We start from the raw sequence: 15,499 nt of genomic DNA on the forward strand, positions 1-15,499 counted from the left end.
GCCCCGCCCCAGCACAGTCAGGGACCCCCTGAGCTCCGTCACCTGGCCCACAACTGCTTTCTTGTTTGCCAGCTGATTCCTGGCCCCTGGGGACTTGAGGTCCCCAGCTCACTGGGCTCCCCAGCTCTGGTGCAGTCACCTCGACTTCTGTGAGACCATCAGGATCCTAACTCCCCTACACCTGTTTCCCCATCTGTATAACCGAGGAATTAAACTAAGTCATCTTTGGGGTGATTTTCAACTTTCCAGTCTGTGAGTGTTAATAATAATCGTCCTGTTGGATCTTTCTACTTTTCCTGAATTTCTGAATGATCTTATTTATTTATAGTAATGGGATAAAATGGCCTGAGATGAGAGTGGAGGAAAAGCCCATCCTGAAGAAATGCCAACCAGGAGATGCCAGGAGGAGAAGATGCCCATCTCCAACCAAAGGACAAAGTGACCGGCAGAGACCCCTGGGAGGGAGGCCCAGGAGCTCTCCTGGAGAAAGTTCTCCTCACAGAACCCACTGGAGGCCCTGGAGAGGGCCTTCCGTGTGGACATGGGAATAGCAGCTACATTCATATTAAAGGCCTTGCAGGAGAAAATGTTCTCAGATCATAGCAAAGCGACTGTGGCCTTGGACGCAACAGGAAGGAACAGGTAGCGATAACAGCAGTGGCCCCAACCCCCTAGAAGAATGTGCCGGGCTCCATCTTATGTAACACTGATTTTTTTTTTTTCCTGGAAGGAGAACAGCCTGAACTTTCCAAGTTTGCAGATGGCTCTAAGTTCTTCTGGGTGGTGAAATGCCAAACGGATGGCACTACACAATCAGGAATTTATGGGGGACGCGGGAGAGGTGAGATGAGCAGACAGCAAAGCATTCAGGGAAACGGTCACAGTGTGGTGGGTGTAATGAGGGCCCTGAGCGCCCGGTGACAGCCAGGCCAGCGTCATCAGGCAGATGCTGGAGTCCGACCCCGGGCTCAGCCTTCGCCCTCGCCGCGCGGCGGTGACCACCTGTGATGCCACCAAGCCGCCTGCCGAGCTCTGTGAGCATTTCGTGAGGCAGGGCTGGATGACGGACCCCAGGGCCCGGGGAGCACAGACTTGGCTCAAATCCTCACTCTGGCCCTTCCGGGCATGTGACTCTCTGCAATCAAATAGCAGGCACGATGCTAACCAAATGTGGGTGTGAGGTCCAGGGAGGTAAACAGAACCAAAGAAATATCCGGCTAGACAGACACACTTGATGGAAGCTTGGGCCTTCCCAAAGACCTGTTTCCTTCCACAGGGACGCAGCCATGTTGTCCGGGAAGCCTGGCTGTGCGGCAGCCCTGGGAGCCTCCGTCATGAAGACCAGCCAAGCACTCTTGCCAGTCACGGTGGGGCCTCAGTGGAGAATCCGGTTGTGCCTGACAAAGCCTGTCTGTGGCCTGGTACGTGGACCCGTGAGTGCCAAGAATGGTCCGGCAGAGTGTGAGCCTGGACTGTGGAGAGCGGCACAGATGAAGCTCCAGTCTTTCCAGGTAAAGCACCTGGTAGCCCCGGCGCCACGGAGCACGGGCACGTGCACAAGTGGCTCACCTGCCTGCCGTCTCTTCACTGACGGTCCCTGGAAGGCAGAGGCGACAGGCGCTCAGTGACTCCTCTACCTCTCAAGGCCCAGCACAAAGCCTGGCACAGTAAATATTTGCTGAGTCTGCTCAGTTAATATTTGCTGAATGAAACTAATGGATAGGTGGGTGGATGGCCGCCCGGCCAGCTGGCCGGCCGACGGAGGGTTGGACAGGTGATTACAGCTACATATTGGTTCTTTCCCTTGCAGATGCTGTAGGACATACAGGCCTTCTCGTCTGGGGCCTGGAAACTGGGGGCCCGTATCTGAAACAACCACCTTTGTCATTAGATTTTGTGTGTGTGTGTAAATATAATTTAGAATGTTTGCATAATATTCCTTAATTCATTTCCCTAAGTATTTGCACTTTTAGGTTATTATTTACTAGATGTAATTCACCCTTTAAAAGTATACAGTGATGTTTAGTATATTCAGAGTAATGCACCACCACCATAATCAATTTTAGAACATTTTTATCACCCCAAAAAGAAGCTCCATAGTCTTCTATCACCTACTAATTTCCCCAATCTCTAACCCAGGCCTAGGTAACTACCAATCTACTTTTTGTTTCAATAGATTTGCCTACACTGGACATTTTATATAAATGGGATTATATAGTGTGTTGTTTCTGTGATTGTTTCCTTCACTTAGAGTAACGGCTTCAGGGTCATCCATGCTGTGGCATATACCACCACTTCACTCCTTCTTACAAGCAATACTCCATTGTACTGATATAACACACTTTATCCATTCATTAGCTGATGGACTTAAGGATTGTTTCCATATTTTAACTTATAAGTAATGCTGCTATAAATATTCATGTGTAAGTTTTTGTGTGGACATATGTTTTCAGTTGTCTTTGCTATAGGAGTGGAATTGCTGGGTCTGGGGTAACTATGTTTAACCTTTGGAGAAACTGCCAGTTTTCCAAGTAACCACATCATTTATCAGGTAGATGAGTTATAAATACTGTCTCCCTTTCTATAAATTGTCTTCACTTTCTTGAGACTGTACTCTTTTTCTTCCTATAAATATTTAGTTTCCTTTAAATGTATTTTTTTCCATAATCCCGTGAGAAGTCTTCATTTCCCTTTTTCCAAATGTTGAGATTCAAAAGTTAGTTCTTAATCTTCATGTCTTCAGTGTCCTGTATGATGACCTTTTTTTCATATGTTGCATTTATACTAGCTTTCCTTAGAGATCTATACACACAGATATACATACAGATAAATGCAGTTTTTAAATCCTATCTGTATTATTTGATAATACAGATTTTTACACAGCTTTTCCTTGGTTGGGATCATTTGCAGGAGGAAGTCAGTTTCTGCAGAAACCTTGTTAGTGGGCGAAGGATTCGCATTTATTTTTCCCTGTGTATTGTGACCCATGGACAAGCAAGCATCACTGCCAGACCCTGAGGACCACAGAAATGGTCAGCAGCTGTGGTTTCCTTTTTTTAAGAGCTTGCAGAAGGAGCATCAAAAGCTAGTCTTGCTTGGGGTTTTGATCACTGAAAGATGTTTGTTCACTTTCTCTTTCTTCTTTGGATGGAATCTGGTGTTGTCTTCAAATGCTTCTCTTCCACATCTACCTGCTTTCCAATTCTGACCTCTGTTAGGGAAAAAAGGTCCTGGACAAGTGACAGGTGGTTGTGGTGGCTGAGACATGTGGCTGGTCGGCTTGTTCATCCTTGAGTAGACATCGTCTGTAGCCACTGCTGCACAGCGCTATTTAAGAATACACTTTGAAGAACAGAAGCTTTAAAAAGTAACAAAGTCCAATTTATCATTTTTCTTCTGTTTCTTTTGCTTTTTGTGTCACAGCTAAGAAACTATTGCCAAACCCAAGGTTATGAAGATTTACTCCTAAATTTTCTTATAATGTTTTTGTAGTTTTAGCTCTTACATTTAGGTTTTTGAGTTTATTTCTGTGTATGGAAAGAGGTAGAGCTCCCACTTCCTTCTCCTACATGCAGATATCCAACTTTCCTAATGCCACATGTTATTTTCCCAGTGAACTGTTCTAGCACGTTTGTCAAAAGTTATTCAGCTACAGGTAAATGGGTTTTCATGGACTCTCAGTTCCTTCCCTTCTTATGCCAGTAGCAGTGTTGGGTTATTGTTGCTTTTGCTGTAAGCTTTGAAATCAGAAAATATGTTTCCTTTCATAAAAGGCCAGGTGAGGTCACAAAGAGAAGGTAGCCATCCCCCAAGCCGGGAAGACAGCTCTCACCAGAAGCCAACTGTGTTGGCAACCTGACCCTGAGCCTAGACTTCCAGGCTTTAAGGCTATAAGCAAACAAATTTCTGCTGGCTAAGTCATCTGGACTGTGGCTATTTGTTATGGCATTCTGAGCAAACTAACACGATGGCCACACAAGTTCATGCTCCTGAATCAGGCATTCCAAATTCAACTCCTGACAGGTACTTTGGACTACAGTTTCTGAAGAATTTCTCATTTTCCCAATTCACAGATTGTCCTAAGACCACAAACCACAAACTATTCAGGTTATATAAAATTCAAAATCTCGGGGATTTGTTAGAAGGCCTAAGAGATGATATAGTGTTTAAAGTTATTCAGAGGCAGAGGCAGAACAAAATTTCCAACTCTGCCTACCCAAGTCTTAGAACAACCTTTCCCCTTGTGGCAGATGTCAAAGTGGCAATAACATAGTCTCTGCCCTCATCCTTGGATCTGCTCTCACATACCACCTCTGGATTGACTTGCTTTGCTAATGGGCCATTTGTAATACTGACACAAGCAGAGACCAGAAAAACACTTGTACATGGGTTTTGTTCTTTTGTTGTTCTGAAAATATTACCAACCTGAAAGCAAATCTGAGCTACTTCAATAAAGGATGAGGTCAGGAAGAGAAGAACCAAATACCCTGCCAACTACCAGGCATGTGCATAAAACCATCCAAGCCAGCTAGCCTGACAGTCCCCATGGATGGAGCAGCTGACAAGACACCTGTGGGAGCCCAACCAAACCAAGATCAGCAGAAGAACCACTCAGATGAGCTCAGCACAAAATGCCAACTGACAGCTCTCCACTATTCAGGCAATAGTAGTTTACTAATCTAATGAGTAGATTACTACAGTACTCCAGGTCACCCTCCTATTCCACAGGGGGTAAGTGACAGGAGGGCACAACAATCTCATTCTCTGAAGTACAAATACTTCCACACAATCGCCATCAAAGGAGAAATGCAGATCAAAGATCAAAATAACTTAAGACTCAGACAACTTAAAATCCACTGACTACTTTCATATGGTTTGTCTGCATTAATCCCCAGCTACACTTATAAAGCACTGCTTGACGCTCCTGCCAGTCAAAAGTTACCCTCAGGTAATGTCGCAAAGATCTTACATGAGATAAAAGTATCTACTTAACCTAACTATGTGTTATTGCAAAAATCATTTCATCACCAGCAGCTTCCTCATGGCTTTCCTGCTTCATTTATTTTGTAAACTAAGCACTCAGCTGCTCTGAAAGTTTATCTGGGAGTCTAAAAGCTCACTGACATGGACCTAATTTTTAACTGTTAAGGGATAAAAAGTAGGCAAGTGGAATGCTGGGGAAGGCAGGCAGCTTGGTGTCATGGAGGACAGCCGTGGAGGTGGGATTCGTAAGGGTCACTGCCTTCACTCTAGGTCTGATGGGACTGGTGTTCGCCATGAGGGTGGAGGGCGGTAAGGAATGATGGTGATAAACAAGCCTAACACACGTCATTGGAGCCTGCCAGACCGATGAGTGAGGTCGACAGAAAAGGCCAAATTAAGGACCGAAAAGGCCAAATTAAGGAGTAAGAGGTCACAGCCGCATCTCAGTGATATGGCGGACACTGGCCCTGACACTTACATCTAACCGATACGCCCCCTCCTCCCCCCCAGAGGAACGGTACTATCAATCCCCATTTTAAAGGTGATGGAACTGATGCTGATGCTGGTTAAGTCATAGACTCTGGCCCTAAGCCTCGTCCACCCAGGCTAACAGTCTGCTGGTCTGGATGCAGGGCCAGTTCTCTGCTCTGAGGTGCTGACCTACTTTGTTCTGCTTCCAGAGACCAGTTTCTTCCCTGAAATGTATCTCCTCGAGATCAACTAAACAGGATAAACAGAGCAGAACTTCTAAAATGTCCAAGGAACAATTTCTTAACAGGGGACTTTTTACCCTAGTCAGGTAGGCTGTACGTGAGCTGGAGAAAGTGCTCTACCCGGCCTGACAAGGTGAGATTAACCAGCGTGTACGGGCAGCCAGAAGAGGCAGGTTTTTGCCTTCAAACTCACTTTTCATTTCTTTTTCACTCTTTATCTGGAGGCCCTTTATCGCCTCTGCCACACTCACCTCTCATTTTCCGAAAGGCCTCTGGGCCCGGGCTTCCCTTTCCCCTACAATCTCCCCTTGCCCCAGCTCCACTTCTCGGGTCCTGTAGCTAACTCTTCTGCTATCTTTCTGAGGTGCATCTACCTCTTGGGCATCACCCAGGTGTCCACACACTTCTAACACTACAAACAAAAGACCAAAATGAAGACATGGTCGAACAGTTTATGCTGGAGAAAAGGAGCTGGCAGTTAAAACCTCTGACTCTTCCCCCAAATGGAGCTTGTTTAACCCCCTGCTGTGAGTTGACACCCATAAGCCGAGGTAAGGAGCAACTAATTCCCAGAGTGTAAAGCAGGCACAAACATGGCCGAAGACTATGCCCCGCCCACATGGGTCCTGGGTGCCAGAAAGACCAGGCTCACCCTCTGAACCTCCCTCTGGGGTGGAGAGGTTGGCGCAGAGCTCTGGGGTCAAGGACAGCCCCCACGTTGAGGTCAGGTGGTGTCCACGATCCATTTTCCTTTCCAGACAAGTGCATATACGTACACCCCTCATGATGTCAGAAGATTCAGTCACACCCCCTAAAACACTCATCCAACTCTGGGATGTCCCAAAGGTTAGAGAGAGCAGATGACTCGAAGGACACCTCAAATCTGAGTCCCTCCACAGAAAAAATGTTTTTACTAATTACATGCTCCCAAATCCCTTTCTTCTTGCTGGAGCAGACTCTCAGTGAACACACTTAATGAGCTTCCACTGAGAGCTGGTCACACATCCCACCGGGGACAGAATATGAGCACAGAGAAAGCACTGGCAAGCCCACACTTTGGGAGAGGTACATCACAGCCTCAGTAATCCCAGCCTTTCTCTGGACCATCCACCCCAAAGTGCTCTCCGGATGTAGCAACGCAGGAGAACGGGCACAGATTCCCTAGCAGTAGCCCACGGTGTGATTCACAGGGCCAGTTATTTCCATCTGAGCTCTGTGCGTCCTGGCCCAGGGAACCTTCTAAATATTTCTGGGTTTGAAAACTTGTTCAAGGAAAGGAAAGTCAAACTCCCTTTCACCCTAACATCAATTGAAAATACCTTTCGCCTTCTCTCTCCCCCTCCTCTCTCCTTCCTTCCTCCTTCTCTCTCCTTGCCTTCTTCCTTTCTGGAAATTTGACAACGCCGGGACCTCTGAGAAGCAGCATCTTTGGACCTCCTGCAGGAAGATGAGCTGTGCCTGTTTGTGGCGGGATGTCACCCACGAACGCTCAGTACAGTACGAGGCGGCCAGTGAGACGCTGAGTGGCTCACAGCACACAGTCCGTCTAGCCACACACAGACCCCTGTTATAGCTGATCAGGCGCTTGAGCACAGAGAACAACCTCACCCCCAGTTCTACTCCATGACCACCATCGCCATCGGCATCCCTGCCCCCACTCCCAACGCACAAGGCCGTGTGAAGTGAAAGAACCTCCTACCAGCAAGAACCTTGGATGACCCTAAAATATGGGACAAGGGTCATCTTATAGTCTCAGCTGTAAAAATTCGCACCACTAAAGGCTGTTTCCTCCATTTATATAATAACCAATAGTTTGGTTTGCATTCAAGGACAAAGTGCATCTGTGATTAAGATCTGGGCCTAAAAGGTGCCAATAAATAGACAATGGTGGACAACGGTTGCTATTCAGGAAGCAGCTTATTTTGCTATTTTTTCCCTTAGACTCCACTGCAAAACAAAGCCAGATTTGTATCTGCAGAACATTCTTATAGCAACTGGAAGAAATTATCCCTTAACGAAGCTGTTGGAAAAATCAACTGCAAGAATAGCAGCCGGCCTTTCCTCTTGCGATCAAAAAAAAAAATCTTTGCTATTGGAAGAATCTTCAAAAAAAAGGAGAAGAGATGCCCTATTTAAAACTGAGGCAATTCGCTACGCTTGACAAAGGCACCAAGCATCAGGAGAACAGCAGCTTCAAACAAGTGAGAAACTTTTTGGAAATTCTTAAAATAGGCAAAAGAAAACAGAGGTGTTTCTGAAAAGGAACAATCTAATAATGGCATGTCTGTAAAATGCATAGTAAGGTCCATTTTCTCTGGGCTTAATGTAAATTTCATGAAACAACAGATAAGTCAAAGGTGCTTAATTTTGGATTCCTCATTGAGGAAGGAAAACAATGTAAAACATGATTCCATACTTAGCTTCACAAGTAAACATATCCCAATCATTAATATTTTATTGGCAAGGGGGGTTTTTAGCCAGCCTCCTCCTCCTCCATTCCTCCCACTGGCTTAGTCCATGCTCCAGCCAAGGAGCTCGAGAAGTCTGGTTCCCTCACCTCCATTCTCCCCGGCAGAGAGCAGCCCAGCATCTTCAGAGCAAAGAATAAACCTGTGCAGGTGGATGTCGGGATGAGAATCTCATGTTCCCTTCTTGCCTGGCACTTGGGGAGACACCTGAGAGCCCCCTTCCTCCCTACCACCCATCAACTGGGCAAGGCTAACGAAATCTAGGCCACGACCAGGCCACGACCAGGCCACAACCAGGTCTTCTTCACCTACGGCAGACACCTCCGGCCAGCTGGTTTCCAAGTTACAGTCTAAACTACACCTCTTCTTGGCTTCCAACCTGTCCACACTCCCCCATGCAGGGGTTCAAGTTCAAGCCTGCAGCCTGGCCTGCACCCTCAGGGCCCAGCTGCCTTCTACTATCTGGCCTCATTTGACTCTGCCAACTTCACCCTGCCTTCTGCCATATGCCCCAGTAGAACCCTGCTGCTGCTAAGTCCTACACTTGTGCCGCTCACACTTTCCTTATTCCCGCCCCCTGCATGGCCTGCTTGGGAGTGGAATACATTCAAAAGCCCTCACGGAAAGAGTGAGTAGGAGCTGAAATCCAAACCATACTCTGTTCACCAAGTCACACACTGGAGGGGCTGCAGCTGCCAGGAGGGGCTCCTTTTCCCACCTGGCTCCTCATGGCCTCATGGCAGCACTATCGCTCATACGTCACCTTATCGCTCCCCATGTGTTCGTCTACCACCCTTCCATCAAAGTGGGTTTTGCCATCCTTTCTGCACAACTGGTGCCCAACAAATGCCCGGGCCGGAGGGCCCCAACACCGGAGCTTGCTGGAGTGCGCTGTTGAGCAGGAGCGTGACTAAGGCTGAGCGAGAGGAGCAGGGGCCCTCACAGGGGGAGCCCTCAGAGCCTGTCTTGGCACAGAGGCTCCAGGGAGACCCCAAGCTACCACAGCTGACAGCCAGGGGGAAGGCCGAGGGGCTGGGAACAGCGGGAGTTCAGCCGTCTTATCCGTGGAGACCAACAGGTTGGGGCTCAGAAGGCGACACTCAGGGATTTGGTTGACGAGGCGAACGTGTTAACCAAAGTAAATGATGCAATGACACTGCACCTCATTACACGGGGGGAGCGGAGGGGAGCCGCTTGGGGAGGTGAGATCCATATGCCTGTAAGCAGAAACACAGAACATGCCAGAACACTGCCCAAATATCCAGGCCGGGGTAAAAAGGTGCCAAATAAATAACTTATAACCTGATTAGGAAACCTAAGGGAGAGGGGAGAATAGGAAAAGGCCAGAGCACAGTTTCCTGATGGCAGTGGAGGCCGAAATGATGTCCAGCCAGATGGTAAAGACTTGGCGTCTCCGTGGCCCAGGGCCAGCTGGTTGGGAGGAACCCTTATCTTCTGGAGGCACAGGCACCACACCCAAGTGGCTGGTGACTGATGTGAGAAGGACATGATGAAGGTGGCAAGCAGGGAGGATGTTGCGTAGCATTGAAACAGATCCAGCTCTGGGAAACTGCACTCCTCCAGGTCACTTTGCGTTGGTGGGAGGAGTGTCGTAAGGTGGCACTGGCCGAGGTCACATCAAGGACTGTGGCAGCGTGGTGGTGTGGCAGGAAGGACAGGCCAGCTGAGTCCCACTCCAGGGAATAAGGCATAAAAAGGGGGACAGAAGGAGTGGGGAGCCCACTGACTGACTCCACCAAAGGCTACTGCTGAGAACTGGGAGAGATTCCCCAAGTGATGCCATACCCCGGCCATGAGCGCCACCCACCCACTCAGCTTCTTTGGAGCTGAGAGGGGACTGTCCATGGCTGCAGCCACAGGAAGGAAAAGCCAGGCCACTGAAGTCGGAGGCCAGGAATGAAAGGCATGCAAAAGCAACAAGGCCTGCAGAAGGAGCCCCGGTCCCAGTGTGCTGGAAGGTCTCTGCAAATGTGGAGGGATCTGGGATAAAATGCTAGACGGAGCTTTCGAAGATGAGTCACTCGAGAATTCCGGTGATTCTCCAGCAGGGTGGGAGGCCTCGCCTGCCTCGGGGTTTGCATCGGGACATCTGCGCTTGAGGGACAGTCACACTTGAAACAGCTCCCTCGACCCACTAGTTCTCGTCATTGTCAGAGCTACATGAAAGAAACCTGCAGGGCTTCCGAGTCCAGGGCCTAACACAGCAGAGTCTGCACAGCGTGAGGGAGCCTCAGCTGTAAGGAAAGGTGAGCAGCCCTGATGCAGCCCTCAGCACACCATCAGGCCTTGCTGATGAGCACCTGGTGTTACCTGGCCCGTGCTAGAACTGGCTGTCTGCCAGGGTCACAGCTGGCTAGCCACATGCTGACAGCACTCTTGCTGGCCTTCCTGGTCAGACAGAATAAAAGGGCTATTTTGCGGTCGAAGTCCTCATACTGAATATTGTTTCAGGTCACCCCCATAGGTGACCCTTCCCCCGCAAACTTCTACTCCATCATCACATGGGTCGGAGCTCGGATCGCGCCTTCGCAGTTCTGAGGACAGCTCCCTAACACTCGCCAGTGAATGTAACGTCCTTTGAGGGGACTGAGGGTCACTTGGTGGACTGAATTCAAAGGGGCAAAATGTCACTCAAGGGCACCAGAGCCCACACAGCAGCTCAGCCTGTCTGTGCCAGACTCCTCTGCCCTGTGGATCAGCCGCAACCTGTGTGGAACCCACATTTTCAGACTGCAGGATACTGGACAAGGCAGCCAGTCCCCCCAAAGGATCAGAGATTTTTGGGTTTCAGAATGGATACGTTTTCCTTCATCTCTTTCCCACTTTTAATACGCGATGAACAAACAATTAAGGTGAATTAATTATTCTCTCACTCTATGTAAGCAACAATGTAAGGCCCTATCAGGATGATACCACTTGTTAAGACAAAGCCGCCTTGCCTGGGGGTGAGTTAAGAAAACCAGTCAGAAAGAGCGAGGGCAAATCCAGCTCTTGCCAGCCAGGCCGTCTTGGGTCTCCATTTCCTCATTTGTAAAACAGAGAGAATAATATTTGCCTCCAGGTTAATGTGAAAATAAAGTGACATCATGTACATACAGCATCTAGTCCAGACCCCAAGACACACTTGATAATTGGTATGAGGTAACTCTGCTACCCCTCACGTAGAATGCTTGTTAGCACCATAAATGCTACCAGATGAGCATGAATTTGCCTTGGCCCTGCCAAAAGTTGGCTTAAAAATCCTGGTTCACAATGATTAAATACTGAGCCTGCTATGTTAAAAACAGCATTGTGTTTGGATACACACACTGTAACCACTACCCCATGAACTGTCTTCCTTCCCCGGCTCCACTGTGAGGAAGCTGGTACTTACAAAGACATAATTTATTCCACAAGCAGGTTCAGCCGGTTACCAGTCCCGGTGACACCTGTGCAGAACCTGTCCTGGAGCCTAGCACAGTCTTCAGGGCTGAGAATATTCCAGCAGGTGCTGTGAGCAGGCCTAAGGAGCTGGAGACAACTTGTTGGCCAGGAAACCAATCCAAGCCAGTGACAACTACCAGAGGCAGGAGATCTCCAACAGGAGATCCCAGGGTGGCCTCTGAGACCCGAAGGGTCCCAGTGAGAAAGATTTGTAAGTGGGGAGAATGGAGAGAAGACGATATTTGACCAGCATTTTTCCCTCCCCTGGTAGGGAAAAGAGGGAAGGCCTGAGGCTAACAAGGGGGAAAGGGCATGGAGAGGCCCCTGACGAGCTGAGGTCTTTTCCCTTTCCTAAAGCAGCAACAGCAATGGTGAAAGTCAGCAGAAGAGACAGACACGCTAGGCCAGGCAGAGTGGCAGTCATTAGGAGAGGCAAAGGCTTCTGCACCACTTGGCATAAACCTGTCACCACCTCGTCACCACTCATGCTGCCATGGGCTGTCCTTCTGGGGCCCCTGGTGCTCCCCAAGACCAGCACCCACAGGGTTAACGCCTCCCTGGAGGCGATACAGACCAATAAACTACTGCTTGGGGTTGGGGTCCACTGCAGGGGGCTCGGGAGTTCCCCCTCACAGAGAGGGAGGGACCCAGACCCCAAACAGTAGTTTACTGGCATCACCTCCAGGGGCTAGGCAGGTGGGCTCCTTCAGGTGAGTTCTGGAGCAGGAGCCAGGTCTTCTGGGTTAAAGACTTGAGACTTTGGCCATCATCTAACCTCCCAAACTACTTTCTCTTCAAAGCTTAGGGCCCAATTGCCTCATCCACCCCACTCTCCCCACCCACAACCCCCGTTCTTATCCCCAGGAGCATCCACCACGGCACAAACACTGACTTCCAAGAGATAGCTCCTTTTAAGCTAGTGAGCTGTAGTAAAAGTAAAGCAGCAGGGACAGCTCCCCAAAGGCAGCTCCCCAAAGGCAGCTCCCCAAAGGCAACATCAGCATGCAGACTGTGAACACCCGTCACAGCTCAAGGAAAGGCAGCCATCCCGCCCCCATGTGAGGACCGCAGGCCCACTTCATCTCATTGACCTCAATCTAGAACAATCTCCCCACTCATCCAATTAAGGTGTCACGGTCTAAGGCTCCAACATTTCAAACTTATACTTTCCATTCTTTGTCCTTTCTAAATATTGAAAAATAACTGACCACATGCCAAGAAGTTGTTAGGACCCAAAGCAACAATATTCGATTTTACAACCAGTTAAGTTAGAGCCAAGCAAAAGTCAGAATGGGGAATTGATGACAATGCTTAGGAACACTTGCTCCCTCCTCAAAAACCTATGCACATACAGACACACACACTCTCTTCTAGGGGAGGGACGTTGCCAGAACTGGTAGGAACAGTCACAGCCCATTTCAGCACTCTCTGTATTTGCCTTGAAGCTCTGATTCGAAAAGTCTGAATTTCTTTGTGAATATGCAGCTACCTGGATGACACGCATCTTGTTGAAGATAGAGGTGAAATTTTAGAATTGTGCAAGGGGTGGGTGATGACTGAAGCGCAGAAGGTGACATAAGGCACACCAAGTCCCCTAGGAAACAGAGGCCTCTGAGACAGGTCAACTGCCCTGCAAACAGGAAACATTCGCTCGTCACTAGGTCAACTGGTCGCCACAAATAATTTCTTTCCCTGAATCACACAAATAAGTCGGGTTTTCCCTGTCTCATACACGAAGAGGGGAGCAGCAGGGGACCAGCTGCTGTGTGTAGTCCCGATGCGGGTTTCTAAAGACAAGACAAATCCTTGATGGGAAATGTACAAAGTAATTGAGCTGGCAAGAAATCAGAAGGAAATACCCAGAACCTTTTTTCTCCCCAGTTACACACACGACACCTTCTGAAGCTCATAATCAAACACGAGAACAAAGGTTACCATATATGTTTCTGTTGTTTAATATACTGCCTAGTTTATGTATTTTCTCTATCCATTTCTGTATGTCCCCTGTACCTTACATAAAATTTTCTAATTTCCGACCCGACAGGGTGGTGTTCTGTTGGCTAAAAGGAATACCTGTACAACAGGAAATCCACTCCAGCACGAAAGACAAAGTCATGGGTAATTTCCGAACATGGCCATACAGTATGATCTGCATCCTACTTGTTATCAAATGAAAACCGAACTCGTGCTTCTTAATTTAAAAAAGCGGTAATGTATAAATCTTGGTCTTGTCAGCACTGCAGCGCCCTACATTAGAACGGCACACAAAGTGGGTCATGGGTAAAGTGGCCCCGAAGGAAATGCTCCGTGAGGGGGAAGAGGGGGAAGAAGCCCGGAACGTTCCCACCGGAGTCTGGAGCAGACTGGGGGGGGGGAGACTTACTTGGGCGCGCCCGTGGGCTTCCAGTACCTGCAGAAGAGGTACAGCCCATCCACATTGACCAGGTGAGGGAGGTCCTGGTAGGGAACGCTCTGTGGGGTCTTCCTGGGGGAACTTTCCTCCGGCATTCTGAAGGGCTCTCCAAGTCCTTGGAAGAAAGGAGGACATATTCCAAAGTCAGGAAGATGGCAAAAACAGAGAGAGGGGGGAGGAAATGCTTGTTCAGAGTCAGTAGCGTTTCTTTTAAAAGCAGTTTTTAAAAAGCCCCCATTTCAAAGATTTTTTAAAAACACATTTATCTTGCAATCTCTCCAAGACTGAAAAATCCCATTTGCTCTTAAGAAAATGCTCACTTTATTTTTTAAGTGCCTCATTACAGCTTTTCCCCCTTCCCATCTGTGTTTATTTTAAATCATTTCAGGAAACTTCATCTTAAAGACTATTTTAGCTGTAATCAAGTGGAAATTATAGTCAGCTCTGTGGGTATAAAGACCCAGCTGCGAGATCCATCTATCTTAAAATCCCCGAGGAAGTTTCAAAGGGCACAATAATGAGGTGGATGATACTCCGATGAATTCCCCCTGTCTGAAATTCCAAAGATGCCATGACAAACCTGTTTCCATCATGTTCTGGCTTTTGCATTCCACAACCACGTCGGCCTCGAGAATCAGAGCCAGGCAAATAAGGGCTGTTCCCTCATCGCGGCGGTCACAGGGCGGCATTCAAGCAGCTCCCCAACCCCGGCTCGGCTCGCACACCCTGCGCCCAGCCCCCAGATCCTGCCTCTCGGGCTTTAGGGGCGCTGAGCCCTGGAGCCTGCTTCCAGATCTCGCCGACAAGCTCTCGGGAGGGAGCTCCCTCCCTCCCCAGGGCGGGACCGGCGCCTGCGATTCTCCGCTACTAGTTCATGTCATCACTTTCCCTAAACAAATCGCCGGAGGGGCCTCGAGAAGGGAGGGGTCCCAGGGCCCGGCACCCACTGCCCGGGAACCTGGGAAGCGAGCTCGGCGCACACCGGGGCACCTCGCACACCTATAAATACGGGTCCCCGGGGCAAAGTCACCCCCGAGGCTCCTGACAAACTTTGCTTCCTGCCTGTCTCCAACAGCGCAGGGGGGGAAGGAGGCCCGCAGATGTCACTGGAAACGCCACAGGGAAAACCGGGAGACTTCGCCGGGTATCTCTGTGCGGGGGGGACAGCAGGGAGTGCGAAGATGGGAGTTGATGGGTACAAGTTGGCTCGGAGGCTGGAACGAGGGAGCAGGGAAGGACGCGCGCGCGCACAGACATGCGCGCACACACCCGTGCACACGCGCGCGCGCCCCGGAGGGTGCGGGAGTCCACGCCGAGCGTGCCAGAGACCCCCGGGGCTGCTCCCACCCCTGGTGACGGCACTTGCAAGCTGGAGCGGGGACAGGGAGGCAGTTACCCGGGCCACGAGCGCTGCAGTCGCGGTCCCCGAGCGCCGCGGGTCCTCGTCTTGGCTGAGCTGCGCGCCGCCGGCTCCGTGG

At 49.4% G+C, this 15,499-nt stretch overlaps 1 protein-coding gene across 2 annotated transcripts in view; it reads right to left on the reverse strand.

The window, feature by feature from the left end:
* MGLL (monoglyceride lipase) overlaps positions 1 to 15,493 on the reverse strand; it is a 95,510-nt gene extending 80,017 nt beyond the window's left edge. The window contains exons 1-2 of one of the 2 annotated variants that reach the window (XM_012732152.1): positions 15,418 to 15,493; positions 13,992 to 14,136 (exon numbers count right to left, since the gene is read on the reverse strand). In XM_012732152.1, the coding sequence (XP_012587606.1) occupies positions 13,992 to 14,116 (125 nt within the window). In that variant the 5' untranslated portion in view covers positions 14,117 to 14,136; positions 15,418 to 15,493. Of the gene's footprint in view, positions 1 to 13,991; positions 14,137 to 14,601; positions 15,173 to 15,417 lie in introns of those variants that run through there. The other variant, XM_004692322.2, reaches the window with a different exon arrangement.
* Positions 15,494 to 15,499: the final 6 nt, after the last annotated feature.

Source organism: Condylura cristata, unplaced genomic scaffold, assembly GCF_000260355.1.
Source record: "Condylura cristata isolate star-nosed mole 26May11 unplaced genomic scaffold, ConCri1.0 scaffold00033, whole genome shotgun sequence".
Lineage (NCBI taxonomy): Eukaryota > Metazoa > Chordata > Mammalia > Eulipotyphla > Talpidae > Condylura > Condylura cristata.